Raw genomic sequence first — 22476 nt, 5'->3', positions numbered from 1 at the left:
AGGACTTCATCAAATTGAAAAAACTTTCATGTTTCAAAGGACACCTTCAAGAAAGTGAAAAACTGGAGTTCCCCAGCGGCTTAATAGTTAAGGATCCAGCACTGTCACTGCTGTGGCTCAGGTTCGATCCCTGACCTGAGAATTTCCACATGCTGCAGGCTCAGCCAAAAAAAATAAAATGAAATGAAAAAGTGCTTGTGAGAAGATATTTGCGAATCACATATTTGATAGGGACTTGTATCCAGAATATATAAAGAATCCTTACAACTCAACAATAAAAAGATAAACAACACAATTTTTGAGTGGGCTAAGGATCTAAACAGACATTTCTCCAAAGAAGATACATAAATGCCCAACAAATACATGAAAAGACACTCAGTGTCATTAGGAAATGCACATCAAAACCACAATGAGATACGATTTCACACCCACTAGGAAAACTATGGAAAGAAGGAATAAAACGAAGGAGAGAGGGAAAATAAGTATTGGTAAGGATATGAAATCATAATAAGTTTATTTCCTACAGACAATTTACTTGAAAGGTAAGAATTCAGAGTAAGTAGTTTATCGAGTGCTCTGACATAAATTCAAAAACTCCAATTAGTCTTCTAATTTGTGCAAACTCCCAATAATTGTAATTTTTACTTTATTAGTCATTTTTTATTAATTCACTATTCATATCCTCTTCCGTAAAAACAACTTTTTTAAACATTTACTGATGTCCAACACTAAAAACTTATCTTGGAATTCCTCTTGGTAATAATTGTAATTTGAATCCCCCAGATATTTAATTTCAGCATATCCATAATTCATTAATACTATGTCTATAAAACCACAGATGCTAAATGTAGTATCTTTTCTACTGCAGACTACAAATGATGAATCAAGCATTTTAACGAGTCTATATATATATAACGCTTGCTTTATTAGCTAAAGCTTATCAAGATATTCCAAATGCACAAAAACAAGGAATTAAGATGATTTAGAATAACAAAGTCAAAACTCAGAAGGAACCACAGAAGCCACTGAATTCAATCCCTGTATATTAAAAGTTGTGGTAAATGAGACCCAAAGAGGTTAAATGAATCACCCATGGTCACACTCTACATAGTACAAGCTCAAACACATTTTTTACCTTTCTGGTGATGTCTTCGAAGTAACAGGACGCCCACGTACACCTTTTTTACTTTTATGGTCTAGAGAGAGGACCTTATTTCTTAGGCTTCTTTTCCACTAGAAAAAACAAAATGGGATTACAATAATAAATAAAACAATATGACAATTAAGAAGCACTTAAATTTTCTTTTTATTTAGAAATTCACGATAACAGCCGAATTCATGATGGTTTGGGGGTCAGGGAAGAGTGCAATCTACAAAACACCTGGCTCTTAGGTAGTGGATAAATAAAAGTCTACCAACTAACAGAAAAAAAGACACTGAAAAATGTTAAGGCAGGAGTTCCCACTGTGGCTCAGTGGTAATCAATCTGACTAGCATCTATGAGGATGTGGGCTTGATCCCTGGCCTCACTCATTGTGGGTTAAGGATCTGAATTGTGGTGAGCTTTGATATAGGTTGCAGACACAGCTCAGATCCTGCATTGCTGTGGCTGTGGCATAGGCTGGCAGCTGTAGCTCTGATTCAGCCCTTAGCCTGGGAATTTCCATATGCCATGGGTGTGGTCCTCAAAAGCAAAAATAAAATAAAAAATAAAACAAAAAATAAATTAAAATGTTCAGGTAACTTTTGCTAGGAAATCAACATTTTGAGATTCAAAAGCTTACATAACTATAAAAAATGTTGAACGTGTTTAAAGGAAAAAATAAGCATCATTACATGCCAAATTAAAGAGTCTGTAATTCTGAAATAACTGTATTTATAAACAAATGGAAGAGATTATAACTGTTTCCCTGAGAACTGCTACATGGAAAAACTTTTAAAAAGTATAAGGTATCTTTTTAGCAGCATTTATATTCAATCCAGCTAGAAACAAAAGTTAAAAATGATTTAGTTGAGGTATATGGAATGACTGGCCAACAGAGACCTGCTATATAACAGAGAGAACTCTACCCAATTTTCTGTGATCTATGTGGGAAAAAAATCTGAAAGAGAATGGATGTGAGTATAAGCGAATCACTTTGTTATACAGCAGAAATTATCACAGCATTGCAAATCAACTATACTTCAATAAAACTTTTAAAAAATAGATTTAGTTAATATACAGTATAAATCTATAGAAATAAATTATCTTCTCTATGCATTAATTTCCCAATCTGAAAGTGGATGTAATAATAGCCATCTCACAAGGATATATGCTTATATATGTAACAAGTTTAAAATACTATCCTCCTCAAACAGATATTTTACACTCATGTTCATAGCAGCAGTGTTCACAATGGCTAAAAGGTAGAAGCTACTCAAGTGTCACATCAATAATAACAAAATGTGGCATATGTATATAATGAAATGTTTCTCAGCCTTAAGAAGGGAGGAAATTCTAAAACATGCTCCAACATGGATGAACCATGATTACTATGATAATAAAAAATATTTATATTGGTCTCTGACCTAGTTCCTGGCACAGAGCTTCTTAAATCCTTACAATTTCCTTGGTGATAGGAGCATCTTTTGCTGTAATATTTGGTTTTTCACCCCAACCTCTGACATAGAGCTCCCAAAATCCTAATAATTTCCTGGATGATTGAAGTGTCATTTCTTTTTTTTTTTTTTTTTTTTTTGCTTTTTAGGGCCACACCCTGGCATATGGAAGTTCCCAGGCTAGGGGTCCAATCAGAGCTACAGCTGCTGGCATACACATACAGCCACAACAATTCAAGACCCAAGCTGTGTCTGCAATCTAAACCACAGCTCGCAGCAACACCAGATACTTTAACCCACTGAGCAAGGCCAGGGATCAAACCCGCACCCTCATGGATACTGTCACATTTGTTTCCGCTACACAAAAAGGGAAGCTCCTACAAGTGTCTTTTGTATGAATGAGGTGACTCTGACTGTTCTACTGGATGGCTCCTGGATAGGGGCTAGTCACTAGAAAGACCAAGCTTAGAATTCTCAGCCCTGCCCCATTCTCTAGAGAGGGGAGAGAGGCTGGAAACAGCTAATTATTGATCATGCCTATGTGAGGAAGCTTCCATTAAATCCCAAAAGCATGAGGTTCAAAGAGCTTTCAGGCTGATGAACACATGTACACAGCAGGAAGGTAACAAACCCCAACTCCACAGGGACAGAAGTTCCTGCACTGAGAACCCTCCCAGACCTCATCCTATGTTACCTCTTCATTTGTGTTTATCATACAGGATAAATAAACTGGTAATGTAAATAGGCATTTCCCTGAGTTGTGTGAACTGCTTTAATATAAATTAAACCTGAAGAGGAGTCATGGGAACCTCAGATTTATAGCCGGCCTGTCAGAAGCATAGGTGACAATTTGGACTTGTGATTAGTATCTGAAGTGAGGTGGGGGCAGTCTTGGGTCTGAGCCTATAACCTATAGGATATGAAACTATCTCCAGATAGATAGTGTCAGAATTGAGATAAATTACAGGCCACCCAGCTCACATTCCAGAGAATCACCTCATAGGGGAAAATCCACATACATCTGGTATGAGAAGTGTTATGAGTATGACAGCAGTGTGAGAGTAAAGGAGAAATACAGGAGGAAGATGGATTTTTACCAACACAGTGACATTATGATAAGTGAATAAGCCAATAACAAAAAAAATACTATATAATTCAAATTAGAAGAAGAATCTACAGTAGTCAGACATGTAGAGACATAAAGTAGTAGAATGGTGGTGGCTGGTAAATGGGAGAAGGGGAAATGGAGAGTTACTGTTTAATGGTACATGTTTTAGATTTGCAAGATGTAAAGAGTTCTGGAGATGGATAGTAGTTTGATGGTTGCACAGCAAAAGTGAATTTACTAAATACCCGTGAAATGTACCCTTAAAACAGTTATGATGATAAATTTTATGCTATGTGTATTTTACCACAATTTATAAAATAAGTCTTTAAAAGATTAAAAAAATAAAAAACAAAATAAAGCACTGTCTTAAACATGATAGCCCTCAATAAACATTATTGTTTTTATTCTCTAGGCATTGTTATCTCACTATCACCACAGCCCTGCATAGTATAAAACTCAGCACTTTATAAAGTGAAGTGAAACTCAGAGAATAAACTTGACCAAGCCCAAGTGTGTCTGTCCTTCTAATGCTGTGATTCTAAATTATATAAATTCTCAGAAATCCCTCCTATCAAGACATCAATCTAAATACATTGTTGGGAGTTTCCACTGTGGCTCAGCAGTAACAAACTCAATGAGTATCCATGAGTATGTGGGTTCGAGCCCTGGCCTCACTCAGTGAGTTAAGGGTCTGGCATTGCGTGAGCTGAATATCAATGAACTAAGAGCGGAGATAAAAATTAAGGCAGACTCCTTTAGAAAGGAACTAGAAAATATAAGAAGGAACATAGAAGAATTAGAAAATTCATTAGCAGCGACACAAACTGAGCTAAAGGCACTAAAGAGCAGAATGAATATGCAGAGAAATGAATTAGTGATGTGGAAGATAGAATCATGGAAATCACCAAATCAGAACAGCAGACAAAAAATCAAATGACAAAACATGAAAGCAATATAAGAGATCTTTGGGATAGTATAAAGTTGGCCAATCTATGCATATAGGAATTCCAGAAGGAGAAGAAAAAGAAAAGGGGATTGAAAATATATTTGAAGAAATTATGGCTGAAAACTTTCCAAATCTAAAGGAAATGGATATCAAGATACAGGAAGCACAGAGGGCCCCAAACAAGTTGAACCCAAATAGGCCCACACCAAGACATATTATAATAAAAATGGCAAAAGTAAAGACAAAGAGAGGATTCTAAAGGCAGGAAGAGAAAAACTAAGCGTTAATTATAAGGGAACCCCCATAAGGATATCAGCTGATTTCTCTACAGAAAGACTACAGGCCAGAAGGGAGTGGCAAGATGTATTTAATGTTATTAAAGGGGAGTTCCCGTCGTGGAGCAGTGGTTAACGAATCCGACTAGGAACCATGAGGTTGCGGGTTCGATCCCTGCCCTTGCTCAGTGGGTTAACGATCCGGGGTTGCCGTGAGCTGTGGTGTAGGTTGCAGACTCGGCTAGGATCTGGCATTGCTGTGGCTCTGGCGTAGGCCGGCAGCTACAGCTCCAGTTCGACCCCTAGCCTGGGAACCTCCATATGCTGCGGGAGCAGCCCAATAAATAGCAAAAAGACCCCCCCAAAAAAAAAGTTATTAAAGGAAAAAATCTGCAGCCCAGAATAGGCTATCCAGTAAGAATATCACTTAAAATAGAAGGGGAAATAAAGAATTTCTTCAAAAACAAAAGCTAAAAGAGTACAGCAATACTAAACCCATTCTAAAAGAAACACTGAAAGGGCATCTATAAATAAAAAAGAAGTAAGAATAAATAGGATGGAGGAAATCACAATTGGAAAGCAATCACTTAATAAGTCAGTATATAGATCGAAAAGAGGAAAAAAAAAAACCACTGTAAAAGCAATGATAAACACAAGAAATAGAAAAAGGACATACATGAAGATGTTAAAAAGGACTACAAAATCATAGAATGTTGGGAAGGAAATTAACAAAATACAGATTCATTTTTTTTAGTACTGTAATTGAGCCTATATGGCTATCAGGCTAAAGAAAGCACATATATACTTAAAAAAACAGGGCAACCACAATTCAAAACAAAACAGTATGTTCACAAAAATTGAAAAGTATTCAAGCATTAAATAAATGGAAACCATCTAAACAAAAAAAGAAAGGAAGAAAAGACAAACATAGAATCAGCTGGAAAACAAGGTTTAAAATGGCAATAAACACATATCTATCATTAATCACCTTAAATGTCAATGGACTGAATGCTCTAATCAAAAGACACAGACTGGGAGATTGGATAAAAAAAGCAAAAACCTACACTCTGCTGTCTACAAGAGACTCACCTTAGGGCAAAGGACACATATAGATTGAAAGTGAGGGGATGGGAAAAGATATTTCATATAAATGGACAACATAAGAAAGCAGGAGTAGCAATACTCATATCAGACAAAATAGACTTTAAAACAAAGGCCATAAAAAAAGACAAAGAAGGACACTATTTAATGGTAAAAGGATTCATTCAAGAAGAGGATAGGAGTTCCCATCGTGGCACAATGGTTAACGAATCTGACTAGGAACCACGAGGTTGCAAGTTCGATCCCTGGCCTTGCTCAGTGGGTTAACAATTCTGGCGTTGGCGTGAGCTGTGGTGTAGGTTGCAGACCCAGCTGGGATGCTATGTTGCTGTGGCTCTGGTGTAGGCCAGTGGCTACAGCTCTGACTCAACCCCTAGCCTGGGAACCTCCATATGTTGCGGGAGCAGCCCTAGAAAAGGCAAAAAGACAAAAAAAAAAAAGAAGAAGAGGATATTACAAACATCAATATATATGCCCCTAATATAGGAGCATCCAGATACCTACAACAAATACTAACAGACATAAAAGGAGAAATTCATGGGAATACGATCAGAGCAGGATACTTTAACACCACACTCACATCAATGGATAGATCCTCTAGACAGAAAATCGACAAGGCAACAGAGACCCTAAATGACACAATAGAAAAATTAGACTTAGTCGACATTTTCAGGACATTACATCCAAAAAAATCAGAATACATATTCTTCTCAAGTGCGCATGGAAAATTCTCAAGCATTGACCACATGTTGGGGCACAAAGCTAACCTCAACTAATTTAAGAGTATAGAAATTATTTCAAGTTATCTTCCTCTGACCACAATGACATGAAACTAGAAATCAACCACAGTAAGAGAAATGAGAAAAAACCTATTACATGGAGACTAAACAACATGCTACTAAAAAACCAATGGGTCAATGTGGAAATCAAGAAAGAAATTTAAAAATACCTCGAGACAAATGATAATGAAGGCACAACCTCTCAGAAATCTATGGGATGCCTCAAAAGCTATGCTCAGAGGAAAAATCATAGCAATACAGGCCTTCCTCAAAAAAGAACAAAAATCTCAAATCAACAACTTAACCCACCACCTAAATGAATCAGAAAAAAAAGAACAAATGAAACCTAAAGTCAAGAGAAGAAGGGAAATCATAAAGATCAGAGAGGAAATCAATAAGTAAACATTCAAAAAACAATAGAAAAAAAAATCAATAAAACCAAGAGCTGATTCTTTGAAAAGGTAAACAAAATTGACAAACCTCTGGCCAGACTCACTAAGAAGAGGAGAGAAAAAGCCAAAATAAAAAAATAAGAAATGAAAAAGGAGAAAGCACAATGGAAACTACGGAAATACAAAAAACCGTAAGAGAACACTATGAACAACTGTATGTGAACAAATCTGACAACCTAGAAGAAATGGACAATTTCCTAGAAAGTTACAGCCTGCCAAAACAGAATCAAGAAGAAATAGATCAACTGAACAGACCAATCACCAGAAATGAAATTGAATGTGTCATAAAAAACACTCCCTACAAGTAAAAGTTCAGGACCAGATGGCTTCACAAGCTAATTCTACCAAACATACAAAGAGGAAATTATATCCATCCTCCTTAAACTTTTCCAAAAGGTTGAATAAGAAGGAACACTCACAAAGACATGCTATGAGGCCACCATCCCCCTAATACCAAAACCAGACAAAGATACCACTAACAAAGAAAACTATAGACCAATATCTCTGATGAATACAGATGCAAAAATTCTCAACAAAATTTTAGCCTACTGAATCCAACAACATATAAAAAAGATCATACACCAGGAGTTCCCGTCATGGCGCAGTGGTTAACGAATCCGACTAGGAACCATGAGGTTGCGGGTTCAATCCCTGCCCTTGCTCAGTGGGTTAACGATCCGGCATTGCCGTGAGCTGTGGAGTAGGCCGCAGATGCGGCTCGTATCCCACACTGCTGTGGCTCTGGTATAGGCTGGCAGCTACAGCTCCGATCAGACTCCTAGCCTGGGAACCTCCATATGCCTCAGGAGCAGCCCAAGAAATGGCAAAAAGACAAAAAAAAAAAAAAAAAAAGATCATACACCATGACCAAGTGGGATTCATCCCAGGTTCACAAGAATGGCTCAACATATGCAAATCAAAGTCATACATATGAACAAAAGAGAAGTCAAAAACCACATGATCATCTCAACAGAGGCAGAAAAAGCATTTGACAAAGTCCAACATCCATTCATGATCAAAACTCTTACCAATGTGGGGACAGAGGGAACATAACATAATAAAAGCCATTTATGATAAACCCACAGCAAATATAACACACAATGGAGAAACGCTGAAAGCCTTCCCAATAAAATCTGAAACAAGAAAAGGATGCCCACTCTCACCACTGTTATTCAACATAGTATTGGAAGTCCTAGCCACAGCAACCAGACAAACAAAAGAAATAAGAGGGATCCAAATTGAAAGAGAAGAGGTAAAATTGTCACTTTATGCAGATGAAATGATACTATATATAGAAAACTCTAATGACTCAACCCAAAATCTACTCGAACTGATCAACAAATTCAACAACGTAGCAGTATATAAGATTCACATTCAGAAATCAGTTGCATTTCTGTATACTAAAAATGAAATATTAGAAAAGGAATACCAAAATATAATACCTTTTAAAAATGGACCCCAAAAGATCAAATACCAAAACAAATGTTGAGCAATCTTGAAAGAAATGGACCAGAAACTTTCAAAAAGATATCTTACTCCAGAAGACAAAAAGGAGGCTACATCAAGAGGTAGGAGGGATGATTATGAGATATAAGCAACCCCATACTTCCTGGGTGGGAAGCCCCACAGACTGGAAAGTAATTGTATCACAGAGACTCACCTACAGGAGTTAAGAGTTCTGAGCTCCACACCAAATCCCCACGCATGGAGATCTGGCACTGGGAGAAAGAGCCCCCAGAGCATCTGGCATTGAAGGCCAGTGGGGCTTGTGTGCAAGAGCCCCACAGGACTAGGGGAAACAGAGACCCCATTCTTAAAAGGCACACACAGACTTTCACATACACTGGGTCCCAGGGCAAAGCAAAGTCTCCACAGGAATCTTGGGTCAGACCTGACTGCAGTTCTTAGAGGACCTCCTGGGAAAACAGGGGTGAATGTGGCTTGTTGTTGGGGAAGGACACTGGAACCAAAGCTCTTGGGAATATTCATCAGCATGCCATTCTTGGAGGTGGCCATTTTGGGAAAATCTGGCGCACTTAACAATGCTGAGAAGCCCCAGGACAAACAAAAATCCAGGTGGGATCAAAGCCCCACTCATCAGTAAACAGGTTGCCCAAATTCCCTCCAGGCACACAGCCACCTCTAATCTCACCCAGAGACAAACCCCACCCACCAGAGGGATAAGCATCAGCTCCACATACCAGTGGGCAGGCATTAGTCCCTCTCCCATCAGGAAGCCTACAGCAAGCCCCTGTACCAACTTCAGCCACAAGGGGGGCAGACGCCAGAAGTAAGAGAGGCTACAACTCTATTGTCTGTAAAAAAGTCACCACACCAAAAACCTATACAAATGAAAAGACAGGGAACTATAACTCAAGTAAGGAGAAAGAAAAAACTCCAGAAAAACAGCTAAGTGATGAGGAGATTCTCAGCCTCCAAGAAAAAAACTTTAGACTGTTGATGCTGAAGATGATGCAAGACATTGGAAATAAACTGGAGGCAAAGATGGGTAACTTACAGGAAACACAGAGCAAAGAGATACAAGATATAACACTTAAGCAAGAAGAGATGCAAAATACAATAACTGAAATAAAAAATTCATTAGAAGCAGCCAACAGCAGAACACAGGAGGCAGAAGAAGGAATAAGCGAGGTGGAGGACAGATTAGTGGAAATCATGGATACAGAACAGAAAAGAGAAAAAAGACAAAACGAATGAAGAGAGTCTCAGAGAACTCTGGGACAATGTTAAATGCACCACCATCTGTATTACAGGGGTGCCAGAAGAAGAGAGAGAGAAAGGGACAGAAAAAATATTCCAAGAAGTAATAGCCGAAAACTTCCCTAACACGGGAAAGGAACCACTCACTCAAATCCAGGAAGTGCAACAAATACCCTGGAATACATATTAATACCCTGACACACATATTAATCAAACTGACCAAAATTAAAGACAAAGAGAAAACAGTGAAAGCAGATAGGGAAAAGAAACAAATAACATACAAGGGAACCCCGATAGGGATATCAGGAGATTTTTCAGCAGAAACTCTGCAGGCCAGAAGGGAGTGGCATGATATACTTAACACGATGAAAGGAAAAAAACCTCCAACCAAGATTACTTTACCCAGCAAGGCTCTCATTCAGATTTGAAGGAGAAATCAAAAGCTTTACAGATAAGCAAAAGCTAAGAGAATTCAGCAATCCTAAACTAGCTTTACAACAAATACTAAAGGAACTTCTCTAGGCAGAAAAGGCCGCAACCAGAAACAAAAATACCACAAATGACACAGCTCAGAGCAAAGGTATATATACAGTAAAGATATGAAATCATCCACACACAATTATGCTACCAAAATCAGAAATCATGAGAAGAGGAGGGTACAAGTGCAGGACAGTGGAGACACACTTGCAATTAAGAGACCAACAACTTAAAACAATCTCGTATTATATATATAGTTTTGTTATAACAAAACTTCAGAATAACTGCAAACCAAAAATCTAATTGATACACAAACAAATAAGAAAAATCAACTCACATACAACACTAAACATAGTCATCAAACCAGAAGAGGAGAGAACAAGAGAAAAAAGGAAGAAAAAAAAGAAACAAAAACAAAATCCAAAGCAATTAATAAAATGGCAATACGAAAATACATATCAATAATGACCTTAAATGTTAATGAACTAAACATCCCAACCAAAAGACATAGACTGCCTGAATGGATGCAAAAACAAGACCCATATATATGCTGTCTTCAAGAGGCCCAGTTCACTTCTAGGGACACATACAAATTGAAAGTGAGAGGATGGAAGAAAATATTTCATGCAAACAGGGATCAAAAGAAATCTGGAGTAACAATACTCATATCAGACAAAATAGACTTTAAAACGAAAAATACTTTAAGGGACAAGGAAGGTCACTACATAATGATCAAAGGATCAACCCAACATAGGTTCACCACAATATATAAGGCAACTGCTAACAACCTTAAAAGGACAAATTGACAATAACACAATAATAAAGTGAGGACTTTAACACCCCACTTACAGCAGTGGACAGATCATCCAGACAGAAAATCAATAAGGAAACACAGGCCCTAAATGAAGCATTAGAACAGATAGACTTAATAGATATTTATAGGACATTCCATCCAAAAGCAACAGAATACACATTCTTCTCAAGTGCACATGGAACATTCTCTAAGATTGATCACATCCTGGGCTACAAATCATACCTTAAGAAAACTAAAAACATATCAAACATCTTTTCCGACCACAACGCCATACAACTGGAAATCAACAAGAAAAAAACTGCAAAAAACACAAACACGTGGAGACTAAACAACATGCTACTAAACAATCAATGGATCACTGAAGAAACCAAAGAGGAAATTAAAAAATACCTAGAAGCAAATGACAACAAAGACACTCCAAAACCTATGGGATGCAGCAAAAGCAGTTCTAAGAGGAAAGTTTCTAACAATACAAGCTCACCTCAGGAAACAAGAAAAAGCTCAAATAAACATGCTAACTTTATATCTAAAGCAGCTCGAGAGAGGACAAGACTATACCTACTATACCTAGAAAATCCTAAAGATACTATCAGAAAACTGTTAAGATCTCATCCATGAATTTTCGAAGTCACAGGATACAAAATTAATACACAGAAATCAATGCATATATATATATATATATATATATATATTAACAATGAAAGATCAGAAAGAGAAATTAGGGAAACAATCCCATCTACCATCACTTCCCAAAGAATAAAATACCTAGGAGTAAACCTACCTAAAGAGACAAAAGACCTGTACTCTGAAAACCATAAGACGCTAATGAAAGAAATCAAAGATGACACAAATAGATGGAAAGACATACCATACTCTTGGGTTGGAAGAGTCAACATTATCAAAATTACTATACTACCCAAAGCAACCCACAGATGAAATGCAAAACGTCCTTGGCAATTTTATAGAGATCACATTGAATCTATGATTACCAAGGACATTTTTCACAGAACTTGAACAATATATTTTAAAGTTTGTTTGTAAGCACAAACAACCCAGAATAGCCAAACACACCCTGACAAAGAAAAATAGAGATGGAGGAATCAGGCACCCTGACTTCAGACTATACTACAAAAGCAACAGTCATCAAAACTGTATGGTACTGGCACAAAGACAGAAATATAGATCAGTGGAGCAGGATAAAAAGCCCAGAATTAAACCCACACACCTACAGTCAGCTAATCTATGGTAGGCAAGAATATACAAGGGAGAAAGGACAGATTGTTCAATAAGTGGTGCTGGGAAAACTGGCCAGTCACATGGAAAAGAATGAAATTAGAACACTCCCTAACACCAGACACAAAAATCAACTCAAAATGGATTAAAGACCTAGATAGAAGACCAGACACAATAAAGCTCTTAGAGGAAAAGAGGCCAAACACTTTCTGACATAAACCACAGCAACATCTTCTCAGATCCACCTCTTAGAGTAATGACAGTAAAAACAAAAATAAACAAATGGGACTTAAAAGTTTCTGCACAGCAAAGGAAACCCTAAACAAAACGAAAAAGACAACCCACAGAATGGGAGAAAATCTTTGCAAATGAATCAACTGACAAGGGATTCATCTCTGAAATTTATAAACACCTCCTACCGCTCAATACCAAAAAAACAAACAACCTCATCAAAAAATGAGCAGAAGATCTCAACAGACAATTCTCCAAAGAAGACATACGGATGGTCAAAAAACACATGAAAAGATGTTCAACATCACTCATTATTAGAGAAATCCAAATCAAAACCACTATGAGGTACCACCTTACACCAGCCAGAATGGCCAGCATCCAAAAGTCTACAAACAGTAAGTTCTGGAGATGGTGTGGAGAAAAGGGAACCCTAGTACACTGTTGGTGGGATTGTAAATTGGTGCAACCACTGTGGAAAACAGCATGGAGAGTCCTCAGAAAACTGAAAATAGGATTACCATTTGATCCAGCAATCCCACTCCTGGGCCTCTATCCAGAGAAAACCATGACTCGAAAAGACACATGTACTCCAATGTTCACTGCAGCACTATTTGCAATAGCCAAGACTTGGAAACAACCTCAATGTCCATCAACAGAGGAGTGGATAAAGAATATGTGGTACATATACACAATGGAATATTACTCAGCCATTAAAAGGAATGAAATACCAGCATTTTTAGCAACATGGATGGACCTAGAAATTACCATGCTAAGTGAAGTCAGTCAGACAATGAGACACCAGCATCAAATGCTATCACTTACATGTGGGGTCTGAAAAAAAGGACACAGTGAACTTCTTTGCAGAACAAATACTGACTCACAGACTTAGAAAAACTTCTGGTTTCCAAAGGAGACAGGTTGTGGGGGTGGGGGGGATGCTCTAGGGATGTGGGATGGAAATGCTATAAATTTGGGTTATGATGATCATTGTACAACTATAAATGTAATAAATTCATTGAGTAATATAAAAAATGAATAAATTCTTCATAATTCAGTCATTCGCTCTTTCACTCATTCTTTTAATAAAGAAAAGAAATAAAGTGAAATACAATAGGACTTTTCTGGTGGCTCAGCAGGTTAAAGATCTGGCATTGTCACTGCTATAGCTCAGGTCACTCTGTGGCCTGAGTCACTGCTGTGGCATGAGTTTGATCTCTGGCCCAAGAACTTCCACACATCACAGGCATGGCCAAAAATAAAATAAAATAAAATAAAATTTTAAAAAATCATAAGAGAATCTTATTAAGAAAAGAAAAGAAAATATATTTGTAGTTCTCTTTTGGCACAGCAGGTTAAGGATCTGGTATTGTCACTGCAGCGGTTCAGGTCACTGTTGTGGCACAATTCAATTCCTGGCACAGAACATTCACGTGCCATGGGCAGAACCAAAAAATAAATAAATAATGAGTTCCTGTCACGGCACAGCAGAAGTGAATCTGACTAGGAACCATGAGATTGCAGGTTCGATCCCTGGCCTTGCTCAGTAGGTTAAGGATCCAGCATTGCTGTAAGCTATGGTGTAGGTCACAGACGCGGTTCAGATCCTGCTTTGCTGTGGCTTCGGTATAGGCAGCAAGCAGCTGTTGCTCCAATTCGACCCCTAGCCTGGGAACCTCCATATGTGGATGCGGCCCTAAAAAAATCAAATAAAATATATTTTACAATAAGATTTAAATTTCATATGCAACAACCATGCATAAAAAGGTATTCTTAGATTTAAACTGAAGACCCTAACCTCAAAGCATCACTTCAATATATGCCAGAAATAAATTAATTTAAAACCTGCAATTATATACTGCAAGAAAACCAATATAAGGGCATTTAGGAAAATAAAAATTCAGTTTAATTAAAATATTTTAACCATTCCAAAGAACACCACATACTTAAAAGAAAATAGTTTTTAATTTACCCTCTGTAAAGGGAGATCCCAGCGTTCTGAGCTTCTGAGTTTGGAGAGTGGTGACTGAACACAAACATCCTCTGGTTTTGCATTTAACATCTTTGTTATCTGAAATGAGAATGAAAAAATACCCAATTTAATTGAAATATAAATAAGAGGCAAATGAGCTGACAGAACTATTATATTACTAGTATTACTATTTTGCTATTAGTTTATAGTTTCAAATTCAGTGCTTAATCTATAGGCAGTTAAATATAATTTTATTAAAAAATATGTCATTTAGGAGTTTTCTTTGTGGCTCAGCATTTAAGGAACTAACTAGGATCCTTGAGGATGCAGGTTCCATCTCTGGCCTTGATCAGTGGGTTAAAGGTCCGGCGCTACCGTGAGCTGTGGTGTAGGTCGTAGACTGCAGCTCAGATCTGGCATTGCTGTGGCTATGGCTGCGGCCAACACCTGTAGCTCCAGTTTGACCTCTAGCCTGGGAACTTCCATACGCCGTGGGTTTGGCCCATAAACTAAACTAAACTAAACTAAACTAAAATAAAATAAAATAAAAATTTTAAAAAACCCACCTCATTTAGTTTAAAGGTATTAAATAAAATATTCCAATAAATTCCTAATTATTCTTTTTTTTTTTTTTTTCCTTTTAGGGCTGCACCCACTTGACATACGGAGGTTCCCAGGCTAGGGGTCGAATCAGAGCTACAGCCGCCGGGCCTACACCACAGCCACAGCAACACCAGATCCAAGCCACGTCTGCGACCTACACCACAGCTCACGGCAGTGCTGGATCTGCAACCCACAGAGCAAGGCCAGAGATCAAACCTGCATCCTCATGGATGCTAGTCAGATTTGCTTCCGCTGAGCCAAGACAGGAACGCCTTCCTAATTATTCTTACTGGCAGTTTTCTTCCCCTTCCAATCTTCCAAATGCTATCTCCAGAGTTCTCTAAGACACAAATCTAATTATGGCTACAATCTTAAAATACAACAATGGTGCCCATTACTTACAAATAAAACTTTTAATCTGGGCTCTCTGACATCACCCACACATTACAAATTCTAAACCCCAACGATACTGAAAACTCAGTATTCAACCTTCTTCAAACACATATTATACCTCTAGACCTTTGTATGTACTGTGCCTTCAACCCAGAATACTCTTTTTTCTACTTCTTCCTTGTTTAATACTTCAAATTCTGCACAAAATTAACCTCTTCACACAACTATCATTTCCACACCAAGCATTACTTTCTCTGTGTTTTATATTAGTCTTTGGTAATTTATATTACACATATCGTACTATATTATAATTATTTTTCTACATGTTTATCTTGTTCTCCAAACTGGAGGACTTTTTTTTTTTTTTTTTTCGCTTTTTAGGGCCACACCTGTGGCATATGGAAATCCCTAGGGGTTAAATCAGAGCTGCAGCTGCCAGCCTACACCACAGCCACAGTAATGTTGGATCCGAGCTGTGTCTGCAACCTTCACCATAGCTCACAGCAATGCTGGATCCCTTAACCTGCTGAAAAAGGCCAGGGATTGAAACTGAATCCTCATGGATACTAGTCAGGCATGTTACTGCTGAGCCACAATGGGAACTTCACTGTGGAGGTCTTAAAGAGAGTGTTATAGGAGTTCTCGTCATGGCGCAGTGATTAACGAATCCGACTAGGAACCATGAGGTTGCGGGTTCGATACCTGCCCTTGCTCAGTGGGTGAAGGTTCCGGCGTTGCCGTGAGCTGTGGCATAGGTCGCAGACGCGGCTTGGATTCTGCATTGCTGTGGCTCTGGCGTAGGCCGGTGGCTACAGCTCCGATTCAACCCCTAGCCTGGGAAACTCCATATGCCGCCAGAGTGGCCCAAGAAATGGCAAAAAGACAAAAAAAAAAAAAGAGAGTGTTCTAACTTAGTCACCTTTATATCACCAAAGTGTATGACTCATGATATATTCTAATAAATAAATGAATGAATGGATGGACTATAGCCACAAATTAGAAATCATTTGCTTAGAACTAAAATAATTTAACTCACATTATAAATGATGGTTAAGAATCAAGTTTAGCTTTTATATATTATGTAACATTATACAATATATAATGAGCACTATATCAACTACAACCAATAACAACCATTAAATGATTTCAACAAAAATAAAGCTTAAATTAGGAGGATAAAATTAATTTCAAGGAAGGGTATCTCACCTATTTTATTTCATTAACACCTCAGTTAATCTCAGGCACTAGTAATGTCAATTATTTATATCTGATCTATATAAAAAGGTCTCTTTATAATTCTTCATCTCCAAAAACAATAATATCTCTAAGCCAATGATTTCCTTCATATTCTTAACTAGGAAACAATAGTTTTCTCAGTAAGTAATACAAGGGCTTCAGGCTGCTCAACGCCTATAGATCCTTTGGGAGTAGGTTATTTAGCCTACTTAGGTACTGTGACATACTGTATTTTCCAAAGATGGCCATATCAATATTCCACAACCTACATGCTCTTCTCACAAGGTGACACTGACGAGTTCTCTAACATCAGGTACAATCTATATTCCTTCCTCTTGAATCTGGGCAGGCCTGTGACTTCCATGGCTAGATCACAGAAAGGCAACAAATATAGGTAAACTGCTTCAGTCTAGCTCTCACCTGTCGGTTCTCCCCTTCTTCCTCCCTTTTTTTCCTCTCCCTCAGTCTCCCAGTAAACATGCCTTGGGAGCCCTAGGTGAAAAAATCTTGGATACCCTGAGGCCGAGGTGCTACAGAGATCACATGGGAAGGCCAAAAAGTATAGATATACACAAAGATAATGAGTCTTCCCAACACGGGTATCAAGATAGATAAGTGAGGAGTTCCTGTTGTAGCTCAGCGGGTTAAGAATCCAACTAGTATCCATGAGGATGCAGTTCAATCCCTCGCCTCCCTCAGTGCGTTAAAGGGTCCCACATTGCCATGAGCTGAGGTGTAGATCGCAGACATGACTCAGATCTGGCATTGCTGTGGCTGCGGATTAGGCTGGCTCTGGTGTGATCCCTGGCCTGGAATCTTCCATATGTCATGGTTGTGGCCCTAAACAGACAAAAAAAAAAAAAAAAAAAAAAGGTAAGTGAGTGAGTGATCTTTTAAGATGACTGAAGGCACTAGCTTCCAAGCAAAAAATAAGTTTACACTACTAAGTTCTGGAGTAACTTGTTATACCACCCCAGTAATAAACTAAAAAGATATGAAGTTCAAACTTGAAGGACAGCAACTAATATTTTAAAAAGAGGTGGGTAGAGATGTTGAGTATTTTGTAAAATGAGTATCTTATAAAAGATGTTAATGTCTTTTGTGGGAGATTTTATATTTTTTTACAGTAATTAGTTTTTATTATTTTACCTATGAGTGGCTTAGACTCAACCTCAAAAAATTATTTACCCTGCAGTTCCCATTGCAGCTCAGCAGGTTAAGAGTAATCTGATGTAGTCTCCATGAGGACGCGGATTCCATCCCTGGACTCACTCAGTGGGTTAAGGATCCAGCATCGCATAGCTATGGCATTGGTTGCAAATGTGGCTTGAATCCAGTGTGGCTGTGTCTGTGGTGTAGGCCTCAGTTTCAGTCCAATTCGACCCCTAGCCTGGGAACTTACATATGCCACAGATGCAGCCACAAAAAGAATTATTTACCCTAATAAGTATTCATGTATAATTCCATTAAGATGGACAAAAAAACCCATAATCTACCCTATTTTCAAAAAGAGCAGCTCTCTATATCCCCCAAAAGTATAGACATACAAAATATGGAAATTTATTAACACTCTAAACAAGGAGTTCCCATTGTGGTGCAGCAGAAACAAATCCAAATAATAATCACGAGGCTGCAGGATCAATCCCTGGACTTGTTCAGTGGGTTAAGGATCCAGCGTTGCTGTTGAGCTGTGGGGTAGGTCCCAGACACGGCTCAGATCCTGTTTTGCTGTGGCTGTGGCATAGGCCAGCATCTATAGCTCCGATTCAACCCCTAGCCTGGAAACTTCCATATGCTGTGGGTACAGCTCTAAAAAAAGTAATAATAATAACCCTCTAAACAAGCATTAGTAGGTTTGAAAAGCAGAGTTCCCGTCATGGCTCAGTGGTTAACGAATCCGACTAGGAACTATGAGGTTGCAAGTTCGATCCCTGGCCTTGCTCAGTCGGTTAATGATCCAGCATTGCCATGAGCTGTGGTGCAGGTCACAGACATGGCCCGGATCTGGCGCTGCTGTGGCTGTGGTGTAGGCTGGCAGCTGTAGCCCTGATTAGACCCCTAACCTGGGAACCTCCATATGCTGTGGGAGCAGCCCTAGAAAAGGCAAAAAGACAAGAAAAAAAAAAAAAAAAAAGGTTTGAAAAGCAAAGTACAACTGACCCTTGAACAACTCAGGAGTTTGAGGTACTAATCCAGGTCCATCTGAAATTTTGAATAACTCTATAATCAGCCCTTCATATCCATAGTTTCACATCCCTCAGGTCCAACCAACCATGGATTGTACAGCACTATACTATTTATATTTTAAAATTCCACATGTAGGAGTTCCCGTCGTGGCTCAGTGTTTAATGAATCTGACTAGGAACCATGAGGTTGCAGGTTCAATCCCTGGCCTTGCTCAGTGGGTTAAGGATCTGGCATTGCCATGAGCTGTGGTGCAGGTTGCAAATGCAGCTCGTATCTCGTGTTGCTGTGGCTCTGGCGTAGGCCGGTGGCTACAGCTCCAATTCAACCCCTAGCCTGGGAACCTCCATGTGTTGTGGGTGCAGCCCTATAAAGATGGGAAAAAAAATACATATATATATATATATATTCCAGAAGAATAATTAATGATATAAGAAATTATTTCCAATACAAGTAGAAAAGAAACTCATATACATAGAATAATCTCTCACTTATAAGGAAAAAAAATCCATGTATAGAAAACAAATTTGAAAGGATATGCACAAAAATGTTTAATAGTGATTATCTGAATGCTGATGTAAGGGGTGATTTTTATTTTTTGTGTTTTCCTCCATGTTCCAAATGTTTTATTTTTCAGTAGGAAAACCATGCAATAATTAAAGGCAAGAAAAAAAATAAACATTTGAAGATCAAAAAAACCTCTGCTGCAGCTTACTGGTCAATAAATTATAGACTTAAATCTCTTAGTCTAATACTGTACATGTGTGACAAGTCTATTTCCAGTACATGGTCTCAACTGTGTACTATCAACCAAGATTCTAAGCCACTAATGATTTTGCAAGGCCTATAATTCCATTACAAGAATCAGAATGGACTCCTAATACTTCCAAGTATTTTCAACAGTCTCCTAATACTTTTAAGATTTTAATCTTTAAGGCAGAAATGAGTTCTAAATCCCCTCTACTTCAAACTACACTTGAATACCTTGACAAAATTCTAACAATTTCCCAAAAACAAAGCTCAAGGTTTGATTCCGCTGCGCCACAATGGGAACTCCCCCCAAACTCTTAATTTAGCCAAGCCCTTCTATTTTCTCTTTCATAACCATAAATTTGTTCTCTAAATTTGTGAATCTGTTTATGTTTTATAAGTTTATTTGTATCATTTTTTAGGTTCCACATATAAGTGACATCATATGGTATTTGTCTTTCTCTGACACACTTCACTTAGTATGATAATCTCTAAGTCCATCCATGATGCTACAAATGGTATTATTTCATTATTTTTTATGGCTGAATGATATTCCATTATATACATGTACCACATCTTCTTTACCATTCCTCTGTCGATGGACATTTAGAGTGCTTCCAGGTCTTGGCTATTGTTAATAGCACTGCAGTGAACACTGAGGTGCATGTATCCTTTTGAGTTACGGATTTCTCCAGATGGATGCTCAGAAATGGGATCGCTGGATCATACAGTAGCTCTATTTTTAGCTTTTTAAAGAATTTCCACACTGTTCTCCATATTGGCTGCACCAATTTACATTCCCACCAACAGTGTACAGGGATTTCTTTTTCTCCACATACTCTCCAGCATTTATTGTTAGTAAACTTGTTGATAATGACCATTCTAACCAGTGTGAGGTGACACCTCACTGCAGTTTTGATTTGCATTTCTCTAAGAATTGCTGGTGCTGAGCATCTTTTCATGTCTTTTGGCCATCTGTCTGTCTTCACTGGAGAAATGTGTACTCCAATCTTCTGGCCATTTTTTGATTGGGTTGTTTGGGTTTTCTTGGTATAGAGCAGAAGTTGTTTATGTACTTGGAGATTAATCCCTTGTCAGCCACTACATATGAAAATATTTTTTCCCATTCTGTGGATTGTCTTTTCATTTTGTTTATGGTTTCTGTACTGTGCAAAAGCTTTTCAATTTAATTAGGTCAATGTTTTTATTTTTGGTTTTATTTCATTACTCTAGGAGGTGGATCAAAAAAAGATATTGCTGGAGTTCCCATTGTGGCACAGCAGAAATGAATCTGACTAGTAACCATAATGCAGGTTTAATCTCTGGCCTCACCCAGTGGGTTAAGGATCCCGCATTGCCGTGTAGGTCGCAGACGTGGCTCACCTTCGGCATTGCTGTGGCTGTGGTGTAGGCCAGGGCTACAGCTCTGATTCAACCCATAGCCTGAGAACTTCCACATGCCAGGGGTATGGCCCTAAAAAGCCCAAAAAAAAGATATTGCTATGGAGTCCCCATTGTGCCTCAGTGGTAATGAACCTAACCAGTATCCATGAGGACACGGGTTCAATCCCTGGCCCTGCTCAATGGGTTAAGGACTCAGCAGTGCTGTGAGCTGTGGTGTAGGTCACAGACACAGCTCGGATCTGGTGTTGCTGTGGCTATAGCGTAGGCTCCAATTTGACCCCTAGCCTGGGAACTTCCATATGTTGCAGGTACAGCCCTAAAAAGACAATAAAAGAAAAATTAAAAAAAAAAAAAGATATTGCTGGGATTCTCCTGGTGACCTAGTGATTAAGAATTCAGCTGCTGTGGCTCGGGTTCATTCCTGAATGAAATTCTTTCATTCTTTTTCATAACATACGCTCAATAAACTGCTCAAACTGAACTATTCTTAATAAAGAACTTTAGAATCTCAATCACTTATTTGTTAAGATACTACATAGACATAAAACTATTATTCAAGGAAAAAATGTGGAGTCTACTCATAGGTATGGCTATGACTTACCAAGGAAGAATAAAAGTTTTGTTTTTCAGTTTTCAGTATCAACCTCCCCATGTATAATCAAAGACTATGGATCTACCCATTATGAGAATTCAAAGTGTTTATACTCTTATTCCACATCTATCTATAGATATAAGCCTTGAACTAATCTATTTCCAGCTCCTATCAAAAGGCCAGGAATAATTTAGTAGAGAATGATGTTAATAATCACCATGAGGGAGTTCCCGTTGTGGCGCAGTGGTTAACGAATCCGACTAGGAACCATGAGGTTGCGGGTTCGATCCCTGCCCTTGCTCAGTGGGTTAACGATCCGGCGTTGCCGTGAGCTGTGGTGTAGGTTGCAGACGCGGCTCGGATCCCGCATTGCTGTGGCTCTGGCGTAGGCAGGTGACTACAGCTCTGATTCAACCCCTGGCCTGGGAACCTCCATATGCCGCGGGTGCGGCCCAAGAAATAGCAACAACAACAACAACAACAACAACAAAAAAATAATAATAATCACCATGATGTAGCTACAAGAATAATAACTGCAGTACTGTTTAAAAATTTTTAACTGGGAGTTCCTGCTGTGGCCCAGCAGAAACAAACCCAACTAGTCACCACA

At 38.4% G+C, this 22476-nt stretch overlaps 1 protein-coding gene across 4 annotated transcripts in view; it reads right to left on the bottom strand.

The window, feature by feature from the left end:
- Positions 1-22476, bottom strand: part of SENP7 (SUMO1/sentrin specific peptidase 7) — a 151041-nt gene that overhangs the window by 113212 nt on the left and 15353 nt on the right. For all 4 annotated transcript variants that reach the window (XM_005657117.3, XM_013990162.2, XM_013990163.2 and 1 more), the window contains exons 3-4: positions 14705-14803; positions 1136-1233 (exon numbers count right to left, since the gene is read on the bottom strand). In XM_005657117.3, the coding sequence (XP_005657174.1) occupies positions 1136-1233; positions 14705-14803 (197 nt within the window). The remainder of the gene's footprint in view (positions 1-1135; positions 1234-14704; positions 14804-22476) is intronic.

The sequence above is a fragment of the Sus scrofa genome, chromosome 13, assembly GCF_000003025.6.
Source record: "Sus scrofa isolate TJ Tabasco breed Duroc chromosome 13, Sscrofa11.1, whole genome shotgun sequence".
Classification (NCBI taxonomy): Eukaryota; Metazoa; Chordata; class Mammalia; order Artiodactyla; family Suidae; genus Sus; species Sus scrofa.
The sequence above is the reverse complement of the archived record's forward strand: the minus strand, read 5'-3'. Positions and strand labels throughout refer to the sequence as shown.